At 43.8% G+C, this 22,380-nt stretch overlaps 1 protein-coding gene across 1 annotated transcript in view; it reads right to left on the reverse strand.

The window, feature by feature from the left end:
• Positions 1-22,380, reverse strand: part of EGFL6 (EGF-like-domain, multiple 6) — a 70,859-nt gene that overhangs the window by 20,225 nt on the left and 28,254 nt on the right. Inside the window, exons 6-9 of the mRNA XM_006835696.1 lie at positions 16,409-16,528; positions 11,663-11,782; positions 7,272-7,406; positions 4,700-4,822 (exon numbers count right to left, since the gene is read on the reverse strand). Of these exons, the coding sequence (XP_006835759.1) occupies positions 4,700-4,822; positions 7,272-7,406; positions 11,663-11,782; positions 16,409-16,528 (498 nt within the window). The remainder of the gene's footprint in view (positions 1-4,699; positions 4,823-7,271; positions 7,407-11,662; positions 11,783-16,408; positions 16,529-22,380) is intronic.

Raw genomic sequence — 22,380 nt, forward strand, 5'->3', positions numbered from 1 at the left:
AAGTTGGCAATTTCTCCTAGGAGGGATTTGCAAGTTCTCTGAAGGCCCACTTTGCCCACATCGTCTACGTTGAAGAAGAATTAAGACCTGAGAGTTCTAATTTGAATTTCATGTCTTTGGGATAAGGTGTTATTTCTAGAAGATCAGTATGATGTGGGAATAACTAACCCAGGAGGACTGTGGTTTTAACATTTATTCATCAGATGATTTCCTGTCATCTGGCAAGAGTTTTGCTTACAGTCCTTGGAGAAGTTCAACTGTGAATGGAGAATATAGTGTACTGTGGGACCCAGGCTGCAGGCAGGGGTGAGAATGGAAGCAAGACTTTGTCAGAGAAGCGAGATGGAGACATCTCCATCACAGAGGGTAGCTGTCAGTCATGGGACAACCTACACAGGCAGACCTCAGAGTTCCAGACCACCCACCACAGGAATGGTTTCCCAGTGTATATAGAAGTTACACTGACACTATATTATAGCTTATTAAGTGTGTGACAGCATGATGAAAATGTGTGAAACTTGGGAGAATGACCAAAATGTGACACAGAGACATGAAGTGAGTACAAGCCGTTGGAAAAATGGTGCCTATGCACTTGCAGCAAAGGGCTCAGACAGAACAATTGGGAGGCTAGTCCAGGACTGGGCAGTGGTGTGTTCTGTTGTGCATAGGGTGGCTAGGAGTTGGAGCTGACTCGACAGCGGTTAACAAGCAACACAAAATGGACTTGTTTGACACAAGGTTGCCACAAACCTTCATTTCGTAAAAAAAATCTGAAAAGTGCAGTAAAGTGAAACGCCATAAAACGGGGCATGCCTGGGTTTGACTCCCTAGCTACCACGTCTTCTAGTCATATGACCTCAAACTAGAACTTACCCTCTCTTTGCCTCAGTTTCTCCACTTATAAAATTGGGATAAGAATAGCTGTTTTTGAAGTTTAAATGAATGAAGACAGGACAATAAGGTTAATGACTGAAACATACATACAGGTAATTAACTTGGGAGGTGACTCCAGGATCTCTATAAGTGAGGGAACAGGGAAGTGAGAAAACTCATAAAGGGTGACTTAATGTGTAGATTGGAATCCTGGTGCGGCTGCTGTAGGATAAGCAATGGACCACAAAGTTGGTTTGAATCACAAGGTCGGCCGTACAAACTCACCAGCCACCTCTTGGGAGCCCTATACAGGGTTTCTATGAGTCAGAACGGACTTGATAGCACTTAGCAACAACAACAACAACAACAACAACAACAACAACAACAACGTGTAGGTTATGGCTATGTGCACCTGGGGTTCAATCCCACTGAGGATACTGGAAGACCATGGAGAGTATGCCTCTGAGTTGTCCCACTCTGTGAAGGGAATGATGGGGTACTTATCCACAGACTCTCTGTCCCCACTGGTTGACAGTTGTCCCTAGGACTTTCTGGGTTGTGTCTCCTAGAGAAAACCCTGATGCTGTAGCGCAGAAAGAACCCACTGTACTGGGCCGGGGTGGCCGGGGGAAGAATGGATCTGTCCCCCCAGCCTCAGTGATGTTAGGGAGCGCCAAGAGGCTGGTTCCAAGCACCAGCCAGAGTATGATATGAATCCTGTTTAGATCAGAGGAAACAGATTAGAGAGGCTAAGAAACTTGTTCAAGGTTTCTTTGAGCCAGTATGGGCAAGAGCTAAGATTTCACTTCAGGCCTTCCTGTGGCAAGTGATCCTGGATGTTTTGGACTAAATCATGCCCCCCACCCCACAACCAATTATGTTCAAGTCCTGACCCCTGCACCTGTTTGGGAAGAGGGCTTTTCTTTTGTTATGTCAATGAGGTTAGAGTAGAATAAGGGGGTGTGGTGCATCCCTTCTCAATGCTGTTTGATGAAAAGCAGAACCCACAGAGGAGGATGGTTCATGTGATAAGCGGACCTTATCAGTCTATAAGCTGTTAGAAGCTCAGAGTCTCTGAAGGAATCAATGTGGCTGATACCCTGATTTGGGTTTCTAGCCTGCAGAACCATAAGAAGATACTTTTCTTCTCCTTAAAGCCACCATTTGTGGCAGCATTAGGAAACGAAAACACTAGACTCTACGTGTTCAAATTTGGTGGCATGAAGGTGCCTTAGACACCAGCCTCTTGACGGCTACTTACATGGAAAGATGATTCATTCAGTTTTCACTCCGGGGACCTCCTGAAGTTATGGCATTCTCTTCCTGCAACCCACCTACTTACAGCCCCCTTGCAGCCAGTTTATCTCTTTCTCGCACAATAAAGTCTCACTCAGTAGGACATCACAGGCACTTCTAAAACCAGTTGCCATTGAGTTGATGCCCACTCATGTGACTCCATATGTGTCAGAGTAGAACTGTGCTCCATAGAGTTTTCAGTGGCTGATTTTTCAAAAGTAGATCACCAGACCTTTCTTTCGAGGCACCTCTGAATAGACTTAAACTAGTTCTTGGCTAGTTAGCGGCCAAGTCTGTTAACCATTTGTACCACCCAGGGACTCCTATACAGAGGGATGGGAACCACAGAACCCATGACTGGGGACTGAGTGGTTGTTTTAATTCACTATCCAGTCCAAGGCAGGAATCTGTCTCAGAGCCTGTGTCTCAAAAGCCTGTGGCAGTAGAATGTCCCTACTCTGTGGGGCAGCCTGCTCCATGGTTGGGCTTTTACATGGCAGTCATTTTTAAGAGGGAGAATCTAACATCCTTAGATGGTCTTAGAGGAATGACTTTTATCTGATAGGTGTGATGTCTACTTTTCCACACTGTTTTATTACTTTTCCCCCAGACTTAATGCTGCCAAGTTCTTTCGGCATTTCTTCATAGAATTTGATTTCCAGACTCAGTTTTTTTGGTTAGATGCTTTTGGACACATTCTTGCCCAATGGTCGTCAGCCACAGCACACTGGCATCTTGTGAACTTTTCACAGGTGTGCTGCCAACTGTCTATCAAAGCAGGTCTAGTTGATTTTAGTCATGCCTGAGTGGACATTCTCTTACAGCCATTTCTGTCACCAGGAGCAATGAGCAGAGGGGGCCGTGGGCTGGGACTTAGGTCAAGGCACAGCTGGCAGTTGCATTGATGAAAACATGCGGGCACTCTGCTTAAGGGCATATGAGAAAGTTGGCTCAGGGCATTCACCAAGTTTAATCACACGCTGAGCCAGTGCTCAAAGAGCTGTATGGGAAGAGGCTAAGCATGGATGGCTTGTAGACATCCAAAGACACTGTAATCATGGCACACTTGCCTTGGTAGACATTCTGGGTATTCTTGATGGTTTCTGCTGCTCTTCTCTTCTGAGGCACATGGCAGGATTATATATTTTTTGCCCCTTGAATTTAGACATGTCCAGGCTGAATGAATCAACAGTCAGTGCATGATCGCCCATGCTTCTTTTTCCATAAACCTTAAGGCTGGAGTGTGAAAAAGGGCTGCCATAAGATGGGTGGGCCTTGGGTCACCAAGTGACTATATTGAGAAGAAATCTCCTGACACTCTGTTTGGATATAGCACGAGTGAGACCTAAACCTTTATTGTTGTTGTACTTGTTAATAACAGTGACAACTATTGTTCTAACATTTGATTTATCCATGTTGTTGTTGTTGTTGTTAAGTGCCATTGAGTCAGTTCTGACCCATAGTGACCCTGTATAGGGTTTCCAAGGAGCAGCTGGTGAGCTTGAACTGCCGACCTTGCAGTTCAAACGGCTTTGCAGTCTGGCGCATTAGCCCACAGTGCCACACCAGGACTCCTTATAGCTCTTAAGATATATTAAATGCACAGAAGCATTAAAAAGGAACTCTGGTAGCGTAGTGGTTACGAATCGGGCTGCAAACCTTAAGGTCAGCAATTCGATACTACTAGCTGTTCTGTGGGAGAAAGATGAGGCTTTCTGCTCCCATAAAGATTTACAGCCTCAGAAACCCTGTACAGGCTCACTATGAGTCGGAACCGACTCCACGGCACATCACCACTACTAAGTATTAAAAAATTCACTGGCAAGAACAATGGAACTGTTATTGTTGTTGTTGTTGTTGTTGTTAAGTGCCGTCGAGTCGGTTCTAACCCATAGCGACCCTGTACAGGGTTTCTGAGGCTATAAATCCTTACACATTCATAAAAACAGATCCAGAATAAAATGGAGGGTGACAGATAAAGCGATGCCAGCTTCATCACCCTTTGGTTTGGTGGTGTAGTCTAGAACAATATCCTCATTCACATGGTTAGAAAAGCCTTAACATTTTTCAGTCACTGACATTTGAGGATTGCTTTGTTATTATACCAGAACCTACCCTTAAACATAGCAACAATTGTGAGGATGGTGCAGAACCAGACAATGTCTCCTTGTTCTGTTGTGCACCTAACAACAACAACAACAACCTAGTATATCCTGATCCATTAGCTCAGAATCTTTTGTCTCTAAATCTTATTTTCAATATTGGAGAGTATGTTTTGACCAGAAAAGTCCAGAACCATTTCTGTTCCTTAAATTTAGTGCCTACAACTTCAGGGAGGGTTGCAGATGTGATCCAATTAGCAAAGATGGCAAGGCTGAGGCAGAGTCCAGGTAAATGCATGCACATGAGCACATACATGCACGTGCACACCTGTGAACACACAAGCGCACAGAGAAATGGAGGGAGAAAGGAGACATGGAAAGAAGGCTTTCTTTGGCCTAGCTAAGACACCTTGCCCAACGCTACTTACCAGAACATTGAAGTCCGTTGCCTTTGTAGCCCTGCTTGCATTTACATTTGAAGGATCCTTGCGTATTGAGGCAATTGGCATGGAGGCTGCATGGGTGGGTATTCACAGCACATTCATTTAGATCTAAAAATATGAATGTTCCAGGGAACAGCTTAGTGGTCAGAACTTGCCGCTCAACACCCGCAACAGACCAAGTTTTGCCTGAGAAGGAGAATGTGCTCAGGACTCCAGGTGCACTGGCTGAGAGCCCTGGCTTTGGACGACGCCTAGGATTTGGCAAGAATGTCTGCAGCTCACCTGCCCGCTAGCAATCGTCATCTTCTGCTTATCAATGCTATTGAAATCTGTAGGCTGTTGAGGTTTGTTCCTTAACTTTTCCACCTGTCTGATTTAAAACTAAAGACCAATATCAGAAAAGAAATCCTATATTTGGAAGTGCTTGGAGCTCCTAACCAAACAAAGGACAGGCTGTGCTAGAAACCACTGACATCATCTGAAAGTATAGGCACAAGCATTTTGTTCCGATGACTGCCAAGAGCAAGGGTCAGGCTGGTCTGATCTTGTCAGCTGGCTTTAGACTTGGAAAGACTGTCAAATTCCACTCAAATGAGAGGTTCTTCAACCCTCTTAGCCACCTCAGAGTTCTAGCGAAGCATTTGTAGACATACCCACACACAATAGCCTACTGTTTTAATTTAGCCGCAAAGGGAGCGTAGATGCTAATCTTAAATCACTTTTTAAATCAGAAAGGTGAATTTCCTTTGGAAGCTCTCCATGTGAATTCCCACCCTATCCCCATAATCCTCTGTTTAGGGATCGGCAAACAAGACTACATTCCCCTAACACAACATCAAGGGAGTGTGGTGGCTTCATATGATGAGCATTGGATTGCAGAATAGAAGGTTGACAGTTCGAGCCCACCAGCTGCTCTGTGGAAGAAAGATGAGACTTTCTGCTCCCACAAACATTTGAAGCCTTGAAAACTCTATACAGGATTGCTATGAGTCAGAACCAACTCAACAGCATTTAACAATAACAACACAGCATCAAGAATCCCTGGTGGCACACTGGTTAAAGGACTTAGATGCTAACCAAAAGGGTGGTGGTTCACACCTACCAGCCACTCTTTGCTTGAAGCTTTACAACCTTAAAACCTTAAGGAGTAATTTTACTCTGTCTTACACGGTCTCTCTGAATTGGCATCAACTCAATGGGTTGGTACAGCATCACCAAATTACTGAGCTTTGTGGGCCTGCAGGAGGAGGGCATGGGAGACCTGTCCCACCTCTAGTTGTGGGGCCCCAAAGAAATATGGATTTTACAAGCCTGTCTTGTGTTTGAGCAGATTTGAGCAAAAAGCTGTGGAGGCCTTGTAAGACTGTTCAAAACCCAGGAACCAAAAGTTGCCCCAGCATGATTACTCAAGACATGTCCTGGGACGTGCTGAGTGTGGGGCTGAAAAAAAATCCTATTCTTCCCCCCCACCCCCTCAACTGATAGCTTTTCATGCCACGAGCACACCTCTATTACCCATATGATTTGACCAGGAATCCAGAGAGAGCCAGAATTTCCCTTCATTGTAGGCCAGGTCCCATCTTATGATACGATGTCAATGGGAGTTCATACAGGGCTCCAAGATGACAGCATTTCACAGGCTTCTTGAGCCCTGCAATCCGTTCCCTAAGGGATAGCCCAAACCCACTGCTCGTGAGTCCATTCTGATCCCAACCGCTCTGGATAGGGTTTTTGCGGCTGCAAATCTTTACTAGAGCAGAAAGTTTCATTCTCCTGCAATGTGGCTGTGGGTCTGAACTACCAACCTTGCAGTTAGCAGCCCAATGCCTAACTCAGAGTGCCAGCAGGGCTCCTTGTCAGTAAGGGACAAAAAAGTTTTATTCAGTTCCCTTAGGCCGATAGCTTGCTGATATTATACTCTTACTGGAGAGTGGTCTCCATGGTTATGGAATGGGAACGTGCCTTCAGGAATTTTTCTCTAGCTGCCTTGATGGACACTTGGGAAGAAACCACAGTGATCTGGTCTACTTATTCTTCCTTTCTCACCTACGAAATGAGTGCTGTTTGACTGTTCCCATTTTTAGATGTGTACCTAGAGACAGAATAAAAAATACAAGCACAACAAAACAAAACAAAACCCAACTGAATTAAAAAAAAAAAATCCCATGAAAACCATCTCAAGGTATTTTGTTTGTCCCATGGATCAGTGGTGGTGGTGGTGGTGGTAGTGTGCTGTGGAGTTGGTTCCAACTCCTGTATAGAGTTTTTGAGGCTGTAAATCTTCATGGGAACATAAAGTCTTATCTTTCTCCTGCATGGTAGATCAGTAGACACTGAAGTTTCTTCCTTTCAATTTTTAGTGACTTGGCTTCATGTAACTAATTCCATTGGAGTTCCTTAAATGTCAGAAACCTTAAATCACTTTTTAATGTGGTATTAAACTGGTCTTATATACTGATTATTCAAAAGATGGACTTGACTTCAGTATATCTGTAGAGAGAACCTACAGGTTTGGGAGGAGACAGGAAGAGAGGTCAGGGTGCCGCTTAAATCTTACCTACACAGTCATATCGTCCATGGATGTATTTCAGTTCAAAACCAACATGGCATTTGCAGTAGTAGCTTCCAAATGTATTTACACATCTTCGATTGTAGGGGCAGATGGCTTTACCAGAGGCACATTCATCAATATCTAGAGTACAGAAGCACAAGGTGTCAATGATAACAAGAAAAGGGCCCACTGTTACGCAAACACATAAACACACACACACACACTGGAAAACGGTGTCTACTCTGGTACCAATGTCACATCCTCCACGAAGTGTTCTAGAACCCTCCAGGCATGCTCATAGCTCTTCTCTTTCATGTATTTGTGCCATGTTGTCCTCACTTTGCTCAGTATCCCAGTGGGGAATTGCTTCTAGGACAGCATTTTATATAAGGGATCATTATATAAAATGCTGTAGTATTTGTGTACATGCAACCTATACATAGCCTCCCATATGCTTGAAAAAAATCCTAGATTACTTATAAATACCGAATACAATATAAATAGTGCTGCAGGATAAGCACTGGACTGCTAGCTGCAAAGTTGGTGATTAAAACCTATCAGCTGCTCTTTAGAACCCCTATTCAGGGTCGCTATGAGTCAGAATCAACTTGATGGCACACAACAACAACACCACCATGTAAAAAGCACTTCATTTTACATTGTATTAAGTATGAGACTTTGTCAGTATCTGGAATATGGCACTGTAGGATAACCACCAGGTCGGTGGTTCAAATCCACCAGCCGCTCCTCAGAAACCCCATGTAGGGTCCCTATGAGTTGGAACTGACTGGAGGGTACTTAACATCAACAACAGATACCATGTAAATAGCACTTTAGACTCACTCTGACCCTTTGAGGGATTGCTGTTTTTTCCCTATTCAAATATTTTCTACCTGTGGTTGGCTGGATCCATAGATGCAGAACCCTGAGATATGAAGGGCTGATTGTGTTGACATCTTCTTTCGTTACCTCCTGGTTCTTCTGGAGCATGAATTGTGGGTCTGTCACTTGGGATGTATATGCTAAATGTTTGTTCAATGCATAAATATTTCCCAACTATTCTGGTAGCATAGTGGTTACGAATCGGGCTGCTAACTTCAAGGTCGGCAGTTCAAAACTACCAGCTGTTCTGCCGGAGAAAGATGAGGCTTTCTGCTCCCGTAAAGATTTACAGCCTCGGAAACCCTGTGCAGGGTCACTATGAGTTGGAACCCACTCCACAGTACTTACAACAACAACAACAACATATATGTTGTTGTTGTTGTTAAGTGCTGTAGAGTCAATTCTGACCCATAGCGACACTGTATAGGGTTTCCAAGGAGCAGCTGGTGAGTTTGAACCACTGACCTTGCAGTTCAAATGACTTTGCAGTCTGATGCATTAGCCCGCAGCGCCACACCAGGCCTCCATGTTGTTGCAGAACACATAAAATTTTTGCAGATAGAATCTGACAACTATACTTTAAATAAGTCAAATACACAAACACATTTTGCAACTTAGAAGATAATTATTTTATTGGCAAGCTCCTTCAGGGCTCCTGAAACATTGATTCAACTCAGAAATGTGGTTGGTCTTCCATTTGTTAATATTAATTTATAGTAATATTAGTAATGTAATAATATATTATTGTTGTTAAGTGCCATTGAGTCAGTTCTGACTCATAGAGACTCTATAGAGGGTGTCTGAGGAGCACCTAGTGAGTTTGAACCACCGACCTTTAGGTTAGTAGTCCTGGACTTTTACAGTGCCACACCAGAACTGTAGTATGTTGGTATAATCAATATTAATTAATATTAACTAAAACATCTTCAGGAATGTGCCTATATACAAATTGTGGGTCAAGTATAATGATGTATGCATGTAACTTTGGCAAACAAAAAGTACCATTCTTTTCTAGGATTGATAGTCACGTTACAGGGGTGTTGACAGCTGTGTTGACCAGCTTTAACTTTTAGATGTCAAATCAAATAAATGATATGCAGCTATTTTGGACTTACAGTTAAACACACAAGTTGGGACTGGTAAATTTTTTCCCTTTGCATTCTTAATGTAATAAATAAGTGTTGAATTGAGCAAAATAATTTTGACAATTCCTTGTGTGCACATCCCGTTTTCCTGACAAGAAAAATGGCCAAATATGGATTCCATTTATTTAAGAATTAGTCTTGTCATAGAAATGCTATTATTATTTTGTTGTTGTTGTTGTTAGGTACCACTGAGTCGGTCCCTACTCATAGTGACCCTCTGCACAACAGAAAGAAACACTGCCCAGTCCTGCACCATCCCCACAATTATTAGGTTTGAGCCCACTGCTGCTGCCACTGTGTCAATCCATCCCATTGGCAGGTCTTTCTTTTTTTCGTTGATCCACTTTACTAAGCATGATGTCCTTCTCCAGGGACTGGTCCCTCCTAACAACATGTCCAAAGTAGGAGAGATGAAGCCTCACCATCCTAGCTTCTAAGGAGCATTCTGGCTGTGTTTCTTAGAAGACAGATTTGTTTGTTCTTCTGGAAGTCCACAGTGCTTTCAACATTCTTTGCCAACATCATAATTCAGGTACATTGAGGACAAATAAACCCTTCGGTTTCTTGAATGAGTCCTGGTGTGGTGCTGTGGGTTAATGCGCTGGACTGCCAAGTCAGTTTGAACTGCAAGGTTAGTGGTTCAAGCTCACCAGCCACTCCTTGGAAACCCTATACAGGGTCACTATCGGTCGGAACCGACTCAACACCACTGAACAACAACAATCTTGAATGAACCATATTTCTATTGATGAAGAAAAAAGAATACTAAGTTATACTGATATTGACTTAATTAAATCTGAAGAGATTAAGAAGTCTTTCAACCTTCTGCTTTGTTTGGCATCCCTTATTAATATTCTTTGTCTTTTATCTATGTCTTTTGGACTAATAGCAACGTCAAGATAAAGAAAGAAAAGACTGATATTGTCAAAGCTTCAATGGATCCACAATCAACACCCATAGATGCAGCAGCCAAGAAATCAAATGCAGTATTACATTGGGTAAATCTGTTGCAAAAGGCTCCTTAAAAGGGTTGAAAAGCAAAAATATTAAGTGCAGTTGAATCAGTTCGGTATCAGAGACTCTATATAGTCTAGTAGATAATACCCAGTGCCCTCTCCCCTCCCCCTCTTCCAGAGGTGCCCATGGTCCAGTTAACTTGCTCATTGAGCTCACCCTGCACAGGTTGCTTCCCTTCCCTGTGACACTTCCCTACTTCTCAACCAGTTTTCCTGGGATCACCTTCTGACTCATGGCGATCCTACATAGGTGTCTGAGGTTATAAAACTTTATAGAAGCAGACAGACTCATCTTAAACTTGAACCACCAACCTCTTGGTTAGCAGCCCAAAACCTAACCCACAGTACTATCAGGGCTACTTCACTAAGGCTAAGTACCACTGAATGGGTTCTGACCTGTAGCAATCCTTATAAGATTTCTGTGGAACGGCTGGAAGGTTTGAACCACCAACTTTTTTTTTTTTTTTTTTAAATGTTTTATTGTGAATTATGTGATAGTTTACATGGGAGAACATTAGTTTTACATTCATCCTATCGTATATAATTTCATTGCCATGGTTAAAATCCCCTCCATGAATCATCAATCAACCAAAGGGTATACACTACAAGCCTGACCCCCTCATCATCAGCACACAGCCCCTCTCCCTCTCTGTGTCTAAAGTCCCCAGCTGCTCCATCTCTCCACGTCATCATCTCTGCCTCCATCTCTGGCATCACTCCTTCTCTGGGTAGGGTCCCGCTCTCTGCTCTTCTCCCTTGATCGTCCCAGGGACCTTCGCTCCTAGACTGAAAAGTTAATCACTCCCCTCTTTGCTACAAAATGTCTACCTTTACATTTCCAACCCTCACAATCAGTCCTGATAACAATTATTCACTATCTATCACAAGAGACCTATCCGCATTTCATTTCATCAGCCCCGCCTAGACAGATTGGACACTACTCAGTGGAGATTCTACCTTCCTCCACACCCTCTGGATCTAGGTTCCCTCTTGAAAACTTGTAAGCCAGTCACTTCTTGCCTTTGTAGTCCCCCTCCCCCCCATTTTGGGTAGCCAATGTTCAAGTTGCCCATTCCTGTCTACTCTGTGTAGGGAGGGGGTGAAGCACTGACTTTTTAGCTGGCTTTTCAATGCTCATTCTAGAGTGCCACACCAGGGCTCCCCAGACATTAGGCCATCAAAAATAAGACAGTGTTCTTTTTAGCACCCCAAAGTGTGTCTAGAAATTATATGTTTAAAAAACGTCATCGTCTCCAAAAGGGACATAAATCAGCACTTTTGGGAACAGGATGTGAAAAATGAAGAAAGAGTTGAAGAAAGAGGGCCAAGGTAGGAGCGGCAGACGCTGTATTACCTGTGCAGACCCTCCCGTCGGGGGCCAGACGCAGTCCTGAGGATGGACACAGGCACCGTGGCCCACCCTCTGTCTCTTCACAGCCATACTGGCAGCTTGTCAGGGCACATGTCTGAGAGTCTGAAAACAACAGGCCAGCATTATTAGCCTCTTCCTCCTGAATGCTAGAAAGTGCTTCCCTGGGAACTGTTTCAAAATGTTGGGACATTCAGTGTGACAGGTGGGGTTGCATTGCAGGAGATTTGCCATTGTCTGAGTCCCGAGAAGAGGCCATACTCTGAATCTTGCCTGTGGTTCATTTTGTTGTCCAGTGTGTTGAACTAGACTGTCTTCGTAGGGCAGGCTTCCCTTGGTTACTGACGCCTGCCTCACTCTCTCCTCATGCACTAGCCCAATCCCTCCTTTATGTCGCCTATCTAAATTGAAATGCCACTTCTGAGGCAGATGATCAACCTGAGCAATCAGAGTAAAGGAAACTATTCTAGTGAGCTCTCTGATGCCTCACCCAAGTCACAAGACTTGGTCTTTAAGTGGCTTTTTGAAACATGTGGTAGATATGACCGATAGCCATTCTGGATCCCCTTTTCTTTTGCCACTTCCCATCACTGAGGCCTTTAGACTAAAGAGTAGTCATGTGACCCAGTTGTGGGTAGTGGGGGGGAAGGGGAGCAGGGCTTCTGGAAAAGATATTTATTTTGCTTCTTGATAAAAGGGACAAGCATAGAAGAGGTGTTTGCTGCCATCACCTCTTTCCCCTTAGTTTTGTCTACCTTGAATATAGGTGTGCTATGTGGAACAGGGGCAGCCATGTTGTGACCATGACACCATGTTGTTGTGGTTGCTAAGTGCCTTTGAGTCGGTTCCGACTCATTGTGACCACCGGCCTTGTGGTTCAAACAGACCGTGTGGTCTAGTGCTTCATCCCACAGCGCCATAGCAGGTCTCCTGAGCATGAAAATGAAATCAATACCCTGCAGATGGCTGAGGTTGAGTACTTGATGAGTTTCTCTGGAACTATCTGCCTCTATTTTTAAAAAAAGACACTTGGATTTTTTGGTTACTTGTTGAGCATATTTTAATAGCTCACCAAGATGCATTTCCTTTGCAAGGGTCCAGCATGTGTGGCTTGTAAGTGCAAGGGCACTAAAAAGTCATATGATTCCAGCCTATAACAGGGGAGCATGATATGATGATGTATTTCCTCCATCCACCCCCCCACCCCCCCCAGAACATGCCAGGCACCCAGGTGACAAAGAGATGAAAGGGAGAGACCAGAGGCCCCAGGCTAGCAGGAGACTCTGAGCTGAGCTCCAGAGACACAGGTCAACTCTACACATAGGGAACTAGACAAAGAGAGTCCAGGGGTAGAAACCTAAGTCAAGGTACTGTAACAGACACCTACTGATGGTTGTATTTCTAGTTCGTTCCTCCTTCTCTTCTCTTTCTCTCGGGCTCTTCTTTCCTTCCCCCCCTTTTTTTTATTTGTGGGAAAGTTCCCAACGGTTTGTCTTAATGAGAAAATAAGTATGTATAGTTCTCCTTTCTAGCACATGAAGCAATTGCCTTTTCTTTTTCTTTCCTTTTCTTTTTAACTGCCTTCCCCATCACCCAAGTTAGCACGTGTCTACACTCTGTTGTTGTTAAGTGTTGGCAAGCCATTTCTGACTCATAGCAACCCTGTATAAGGTTTTCTGAGGAGTTGCTGGTGAGCTTGAACCACCGACCTTGCGGTTCAAATTGACTTTGCAGTCCAGTGCATTACCCCACAGCTCCCTTCCCTGGTAACCATCACAGAATATTTATTATAGACTGAAAACTTTTTCTTGACTTTTTTACAGTAACGATCACATACAATATCTGTCTGTTGGTGACCAACGAATTTCACTCAGTCTAATAATGTCCTCCAGGTTCCTCCGTGTTATGTGTTGTCATGTTGAGCCATTGTTATTCTTTTTTAGTTTTTGTCTTTTAAAATCAATTTTTAAAATGAACCTAATTTTATCTCTCCATTTGGGGGACGGTATCTTTTCTGGCACTGTTGAGGCTTTCATGGAATGTTTCAGAAATATCTGTTAGCATGTATTTTTTAAAAAAATTTTTAAGTGCTTCCTACAAAAGCGTAGATAATACTACCCTATCTAGGAAGGGGGTAGGTTCTGGCTAAGAATTCATTAAGTGTTGTGTTTGCTTCATGTGGGTTTCTGCTTCATGTCCTAAGGATTTTTTTAAAAAGACCTTGTGAATATCTGCTTTAGCTCTTCAGCTGGCTTGCTAAAGGTGGATCTGGATGACCTTGACTGGTGGGGTGGAGGCTCTTGGCCAAGGAGGGACACGAAAAGGAGGAGCCAGGGAACAAGGAGCCAAGATTTTAGTGTCACTGGGCTGGAGGGCTGTGCCATGACTCCATGTGCAGAGTCAGCTGGCTCAATGGCAAAGGCTCGGCTCTCTGGGTCCATTAGGGAGTGCTGAGCAGAGACAAGTCTCTGGGTTGTATAAAAGGTTTCCATGCTCACACTCAGCTGCTGACCCAAAGAGTGGTGATTCACGTCCAGCAGCAGAGGTGTCTCAGAAGAAAGGTTTGGCCACCTAATTCTGAAAACTCAGCCAAAATTTACAGAGCATGGTTTTACTCTGAGACACATGGGGTCACCAGGAGTTGGGGTTGACTGATGGCAACTGTTGATGCCTTTGTTTATTTTAATGGGCAAAGAAAAGAGATGGAAGGGGGAGGTGAAAAGGGGAGTGTGGAATTGCCTGTCAGTTGCAACATAAAACCGGAAAAGCTTTCCCTCTTCGTAAATGAATGGCTCAAACCGCTCCCTCCCACAGGACATGGGTTTTCTTATCACAGAGGGTTTTTCTTTTCAGGAATGTGAGTTGGAATATATCTTCAACAGGAGTCACTATAATCTTTGGGAGTGGGGCAAGGGGCATGGGAAATGTAGTTGGTAGGAAGAATTGATGCCCCTGAATGGAAGTTATCACCTCCTGAAAACAATATGTTTAGTTTGTTTAACATGCTGATTTTCATGAAGAAATCCAACACATCCTTGCCTTTATCTATCCAAGAGGGCTTCAGGAAGTGTGTGGAAAATTCCCATTCTCTTTTCATTCCATTTGTCCATGAACTTTTTGAAGCCCCCTTATATATATACCCCCTCCTTCCCATTTAGTCTTTCTATTTAAAAAGTGCCTTGAAGAGCAAATACAAAGAGATAGAAAGCAGGTTACTGGTTTCTAGGGGTTGGAGAGTGACCACTTACAGGGCAGGGGATTAGATAGAGTGATAGTTGTACAACATTACCAGTAGACTCAGATGTCACTGAATTGTACACATTAAAATGGCATGTTCAAGGAGAACAAACAAGATGGTGGATCGGGTGGAAGTGCAGTAAGGAGCTCTGCCAACAACAACACAGAATACCTGACCAAGCAGGTTCAGGGAATTGTCCCAGAACTCTGAACCACATATAAAGGAATATTTAGAAGGTTGGAAGGCTTACAGCTGGGGGAATTTGTGGCAGAAGCAAGAAATCCATTGCTTTCTAGTTTGGGATGCTCAGCTGCTCCAGGACCCGCCATTTTGGGTGAGACCAAGTAGGGGAAGGATCAGAGCGGCCACAGATGCCTGGCAGAACCACAGAGATAAAGGTGTGGCCATTCTTTTCTTTTGGTATCTGTTCATTGGTCCCTTGCTGTCTGCGCACCTCCATTCTGGTGACTAAAGGGGTGCCTGAGCTAGTGGATGCCCCAGCCCCACCCTTGGAGGGTTCTACTACACATGCACACAGATCTCCTTGAAATTTAAAGAGACAGTTTCCAATTAAAACCAAATGGCCACAGCCAGCCCTAAACTGTTTACAACTAGAAAAAAGGCCTGAATGGGGATTGTGGAGCAGGACAGGCAAACAAAAAAGGAAATAGGCCAAAAATGAAATCCTAAGTTACATCAAAACGACCAACAATGGCATCTTGAAATTTCTCAAGAAGAGTGAAAAGGGAAGCCCATTTCCTGATCACATCTACCTGGAGGCAATCAGAAAGCATAAAAAATATCAAAATACATACCCATCTAAGTAATAAGGCCACAGATAACCCCTGAATATGCCCAAAAAACAGAAGCAGATGACCATATCTGCACATGTCCAGAAACGAGATAAAGTGACTGAGGCAAGTGAGCTGGAAGGAAAACTACACTCCATACTGGAAGATGGGCAGGCTTTGGAAATGACGGAGAAGGAATTCAGAAAAATGATTATAAAATGTATCAAAACACTATACAATGCAGTTGAGAAAAATAAGGAAGAAGTCAGGAAAGCGCTACAGGAACAATCAAATAAGATAGATACAGCATTGGAAACAATTCAAAACCTACAGAAAGAGGTCCAAACGATTAATAATAGAATATCAGAAATGGACAATGCACTGAAAGGGCAAAGGAGTAGAATTGAAGAGATAGAAGCCAGAACTAGTGAGCTAGAAGATAAATCTCTCAACACTACTAACATAGAAGAGAAAACACAAAAAATGATTAAAAAAAAAAAAATCGGAAGAAAATGGCATGTTCACATTATGTGTATTTTAAAAATAGAAAATGCCCCCAAATATTTTTGCCTGAGATGCTATCAGAGATTTTTTTGTGATTGTTCTTCTTTAAAGCACCAAAGTCAACTTTCCCCCAAATATCAAATGGCTAAAACCAAACTGCCAATGAGGCTGGAGACCAGCCTGAAAGTTGTTACTTACTCACACACGTGGCATCTGGCATCAGCATGAAGCCGCTGAGACAAAAGCACTTGTAGCTACCGAGGGTGTTCACACATCTGTGTGGGCACGGCCGAGGGTTGAAGCCACACTCATTCTCATCTGCAGGGACCAGTGAGAAAACAGAGAAAGGGGAATTGAATTGGGAACATGTGGATATGGAATATGGAACCTCGCTATTGCAAAGGACACTGGGTTGGTTTCCCAGGACCCCACTGGTGAGGCCCTGTTCTCTGGCCATTTTGAAGAGTTTGTGAGGATGTCAAAACCTTAGTGCCTGTGAACATGACTCTGTTTGGGAACAGGGTCTTTGAAGATGTTATCAGCTCACATGAGTTCCTACTCCAATCTGAGTGGTCTTATAAAAGAGGAGAGTGGACACTGAGACACATACAGGGGGAAACAGCCATCTACAAGTCAAAGGATGCCAGGAACTCCTGGGGCTACCCCCAAACCAAACAACAACCCCTAAAAACCAAACCTACTGCCACAGAGTCAATTCCGGCTCATAACAACCCTGTTTAGGGTTTCCAAGGCTGTAAATCTTTATAGGAGCAGACAGCCTCAGTTTTCTCCTAGGGAGCATCTGGTATTGTTTGTACAGCTGACCTTGTAGTTATCTGTCCAGTGTGTATCCTAGGAGGACCCTGGGGGCTAACAAAAGCTGGAGAAGACAAGGAAAGATCCTCCCCTAGGGCCTTCAGAGGGAGCATGACTCCCTGGGCCTGAAGGATTCAGCCTTCCAAATTGTGAGAGAATAATTTCTGTTGTTGAAAAGCACCCACTTTGTGATATTTTGTGGTATTTTACAGCCTTAAGAAACTAAAACCGATGGAGCAAATGGAATTTAAATGGCTGGACAGAATCTATTGAACTCAGCAATTCTACTCCTGGGAACTTTCCTCACTTGCTATCTTGTTGTATGACGTTTCACATTTGGAGGGAAAATGATCTATTTTGCTCATCAATGACATACATCTGGTGTTAATGAACGCCGAGTACAAGGTAAGAATGCCACTGGCTGCGATGGCTAAGGTTACGTGTGAACTTGGCTGGGCCATGACTACATGACTTGGCAATTATGTAATGATGTAATTTGGCAGTTATTCAGTTATTTTCCATTTGTGCGCAATGACCTGGTCTTTGAAACCTACCCAAGTCGATAAGTGAGGAGTGGTTGTATGTTGCTGTTAAGTGTCATTGAGTGGGTTCCAACTCATTGTGACCCTGTATAGGATTTTCCAGAAGTGGCTGGCGGGTGAACTGTCAACCTTTTGATTGCCAGTCCAGTGTTTATCCTACAGAGCCACACCAGCAATGCAGATATATGCTCATGAAAAGACACAATTGAAGTGATTAGAGTAGCAATATGCATAAGAGCTCCAAACTGGAAACAATGCAAATGTTTCCTAACAGAAGGATGGGCAAATGACTTGTCTGTCATGCAATGAATGTTATATAGCGATGATGAGGAATAAACTACAGCCACATGCAACAACGGTTGAATCTTGCAAATACAATATTGAATGGAAGAAGCTAGACCCAACTGAATACATACTGTAGGATTTTGTTTATATAAAGTTCAAAAATAGTCCTGGTGTGGCACTGTGGGTTAATGCACTGGACTGCAAAGTTAGTTTGAACAGCAAGGTTGGCGGTTCAAGCTCACTAGCCACTCCCCAGAAACCCTATACAGGGTCGCTATGGGTCAGAACCAACTTGATGGCACTTAACAACAACAACAATCTGTGGTATAATAGTTCAAGATATGGTTCCCATGCACGGGTGGGATTAGGGGGGTGGGAAAAGGCGAGTAGTCTTCAAGGGAGCAAACTTTCTGTTTTGTGATCTAGGCACTGGTTACACGGGTGTTTACTTTGGGCAAATTCATTGAGCTATACTTTTTCTGATACTAGGGGGCTTCAAAGTTCATGGGGAAATCCCCCATATTTTAATTCCATTTTTCATGAATTTTTTGAAGCCCCCTTGTATATGTATATGTCTGTGTGTATAACACTTCCGTTCAAGTTAGGGGCCATGTTGTTGTTAAGTGCTATTGAGTCAGTTGCAACTCATAGTGACCCTGTACAGAGTTTCCAAGGAGTGGCTGGTGGGTTTGAACTGCTGACTTTTTAGTTAGCAGTTCAGCGCTTATCCTATAGCTCCACACTCACATACAGATTCCCTTTTGTCTTCTTTTAACAATTTCCCCAGTGGCCTCTGATAGCTGCCCACAGCATAGCCTGCCTTCAAATGTGATTCTCTTGGGTGGGTCCTGCCCTGGCTGAATTGCCCTGGCTTATACCCTGTGAGTCTTGGTGTGGTGCTGTAGGATAAGCACTGCACCACAAGATTGGTTTGAACCACAAGGTCAGTGGTTCACACTTACCAGCTGTTCCTCAGAAATCCAGGGTCACTGTTAGTTGGAATCAACTCAACGACACTTAACAACAACAACAACATACCTTTCAAGAAGGAGCCCTGGTGGTGCAATAGTTGAGTGACGAGCTGTTAAACCACAACATTGGTGGTTCAAACCCATCAGTGGCTCCAGGTGACAAAAGAACTGACAGTCTAGTCCTGTGAAGATGACAGCCTTGGAAATCCTGTGTGTCACTTGTACTCTGTCCTCTGAGGTTGCTAGGAGATGGAATGGACTTGACAGCATTTAACAACAGCACACCCTTAGAGAGAGAACCCTACCTCTTCCAGGAGGCCTATAACAGAGAGACTGCTGGGCTTTATTTATTCAATAATGTTGACTTCTACCTGAACTCCGTGATACTGGTTAAACAAATTGTGTTCAGGAAAATGACTGCTCACGACCACCCTTCTCATGTGCTGTAGGGTAAGCACTGGATTGCAAGGTTGGTGGTTCAAATCTACCAGTCACTACTTGGAAACCCTATACAGGGTCGCTGTGAGTTGGAACTGACTCTACAGCACTAAACAACAACAACCCTTCTCATATGATTTACAGGAGACTCACAATGCCCCCTACCTAGGACATGGCCAGACACAGAACTTCCACATCCCCGATCCTAGACTCATAAATCAATCACTGAGTTACCTGTTCCCATTGATCAATCAGAAACAAAGTGCATGCTCACCAGCTTTGGGAAAGCTTCTCTCCTCCCCTCAAGTCCCTGAACGTTGCCCCCCCTCCCCCCCGAAGCCTGAGTCAACAGACAAGCCCTCCTGAAATCAGTCTCTGATTTGCCATCTGGTGACGTCATCCTCTCGTCCCACTTCCCCACACCTCGACTTTTTCTAGCCTTGCTTCCTCTCAGTCTCTTTGAAAGACGAACATTTCCCCCCGCAGTTCTTGAGATGCTTCCTGATCTTATAAGTCCATGTGTTCTCCCTATTTCCATATATCTTGGCCCCCTATTGGAATCAACCCTATCCCCCATTTATTTCTCAATAAAACTTGCTCTCAGGCTACTATTATTAAGGGAAAAAACAAGGTTTCTAAACTAGTTACACAGTTTGATCCTGAAATTATATATATAAAAAACTATATAGATATATGATGAAAAAGACTGGCAGGATATATTCTAAATGCTAAGATTCTTTCTAGGTGGTCAAATTGAGGAACTGAGGGTGGCTTTCTTTTCAGTGTTTCCTTTTTTTTTTTTTTTTAAACTTAACATTAAGAATGAATGTTGTTGTTGTTGTCGGGTACCGTGGAGTCAGTTCCGACTCATAGTGACCCTGCACAGGGTTTCCTAGGTTGTAAATCTTTACAGGAGCAGACTGTTTCATCTTTCTCCCACGGAACCGCTGGTAGTTTCGAACTGCTGATCTTGAGGTTGGCAGCTTGACTCGTAACCACTATGCGACCATAACTTTACTAGTCAAATGAAAAAATCATAAAGATGAAAGAAAACCTGTAAAAGGAACATGGTAGATATTAACTACCCCATGGAAAATATATTTCATAAAAGAAAGTTGACCCCCCCCTCAACTTATAGCGACCCACCCCACTTGTGTCAGAGTAGAACTGTGGCTGATTTTTCAGAAGGAGATGGACAGGGCTTTCTTTTGAGGTGCCTCTGGCTTTCAGTTAGCAACTAAGTGTATTGGCTGTTTGCACCACCCAGGGAATCCAAGGAAGATAGGTGCTTGTTGTAGTTATGTGCCATTGAGTTGGTTCTGACTCACAGCAACCCTGCATAGGGTTTCTGAGGAGAGGCTGGTGGGTTTGAACCACTGACCCTGTGGTTAGCAGTCCAATGCTGATCCCATAGTGCTACACCAGGACTCCAAGGAAGATATATAGAGAAGAAAAGCACCAAATTCCACGCAAGACAAGAATTCATCCTGCCAGTAGGAAAATAGATCTTTGAAAAAGAAAGAGGAGGCTGCTTTTGCCTCTGAAAGCCTCCTTTGATGGGAATTTTCCAGTACTGTAGCTGGACACAGATAACTTCCCTTCTCCCTCCCATCTCCCTCAAGGATCCTAACTGTTTCAAAAGCGGGGTTGAGAAATGCTGATTGCACATAATGAGAAATCCAGGAATACCCCATCTATTGGCCCAAACTCAGAGGTGACTCATTGGTCTCTTGGAAGGAGCATATTTAGGAAAGACAGGAGTTGAGGGTTACGGCCTGCGGCCATTAATGACTAACATAAACTTAGGTGAGGCTGCCAAGGGGGCAGGGAGGCTAGGCAGAAAGTCCGAAAGCCCCCTGCAACTTGAGCCAATGAGGCCACTCCTGCAATGTTAATATCTAATTACTGGAACTTGAAAAATAGCATGAAAAATACCGCCCTTCCAACTCTCTTGAGAAGGTATCCTGATACAGAATTCAAACCATATGGAAAAGCAAGTGCTCTGCTGTGAAGCCCCGGTAAGGGATATGACTGAATTATTATTGCTCACGAGAGCGTGATTCTTGGCACACCTCTTGAGCAGTTGGACTTGGTTCTCAGAAGCACCCCAGGGACTCTGACCTCAGGATCTGGGACGAGGGCGGGGGATGGAATTGTAGAGTTGAAGCCTGCTCATTCTCTGAAACTCTGCTTTTCTTTCTCCTATAGCTCAAGCAGTTTTCCTTAAGGGTAGTTGTATTTGACTTGCTGCTCTTTGCTCAACTTCATTATGGGGCTGGGGATGCTTTTAAAATTATTGCAGACTTCCTTATACCGGGTTTCTAGAGACCAAAGTTTCTCAACCTTAGAATTACTGCCATTTGGAGCCAGATCATTCTTTGTTGGAGGGGGCTGTACTGCGCTTTGTGGGATGTTTAGAAGCATCTCTGGTCTCTGCCCACTAGATACCAGTAGCACACCAAGAGGCCTAGCAGGCCCTTGAAAAATAAAGAAGTGGCTGCTTCAACCAAATAATGACAACCAAAAATGTCTCATGGTATTGTCAAGTGTCTGCCTGTGGGGCAAAATCACCCCATTTGAGAACCGCTGATCCACAGCAAGGACCAGACCCCTTGCTCTGATGAAGTTTTTTTATTCACCATAATATTCAGATCAGAATTTCTCAACCTCCAAACTATTGATATTTGGATTTAGCACTGGATGCCAGTAACCCCCCTCCAAACCTCTCTAGATATTTCTATATGCCCTCTGTGTAAGGGTGCCAGATTTAGCCAATATAAGTTCTGGATGCCTAGTGAAATCTGAATTTCAGATAAATAGCTGGTCCTTTTATAGTCCTGGTTGGTGCTATTGTTGTGGTTGTTGTTAAGTGCCGTCAAGTTGATTCCGACCCATAGCGACCCTGTATAGGATTTCCAAGGAGCAGCTGGTGAGCTTGAACCACAAACTTTGCAGCTCAAACGGCTTTGCAGTCTGGGTCATTAACCCACAGCACCACACCAGGACTCCGATTGGCACTGTAGAGTAACCAAAAAGTCACCTTGGAAACCATGTACAGGATCACTGTAAGTTCGAACTGACTTGACAGCACTTAACAACAACATTGAGATATTTAGGA

Source organism: Chrysochloris asiatica, unplaced genomic scaffold (assembly GCF_000296735.1).
Source record: "Chrysochloris asiatica unplaced genomic scaffold, ChrAsi1.0 scaffold00018, whole genome shotgun sequence".
NCBI classification, from domain to species: domain Eukaryota; kingdom Metazoa; phylum Chordata; class Mammalia; order Afrosoricida; family Chrysochloridae; genus Chrysochloris; species Chrysochloris asiatica.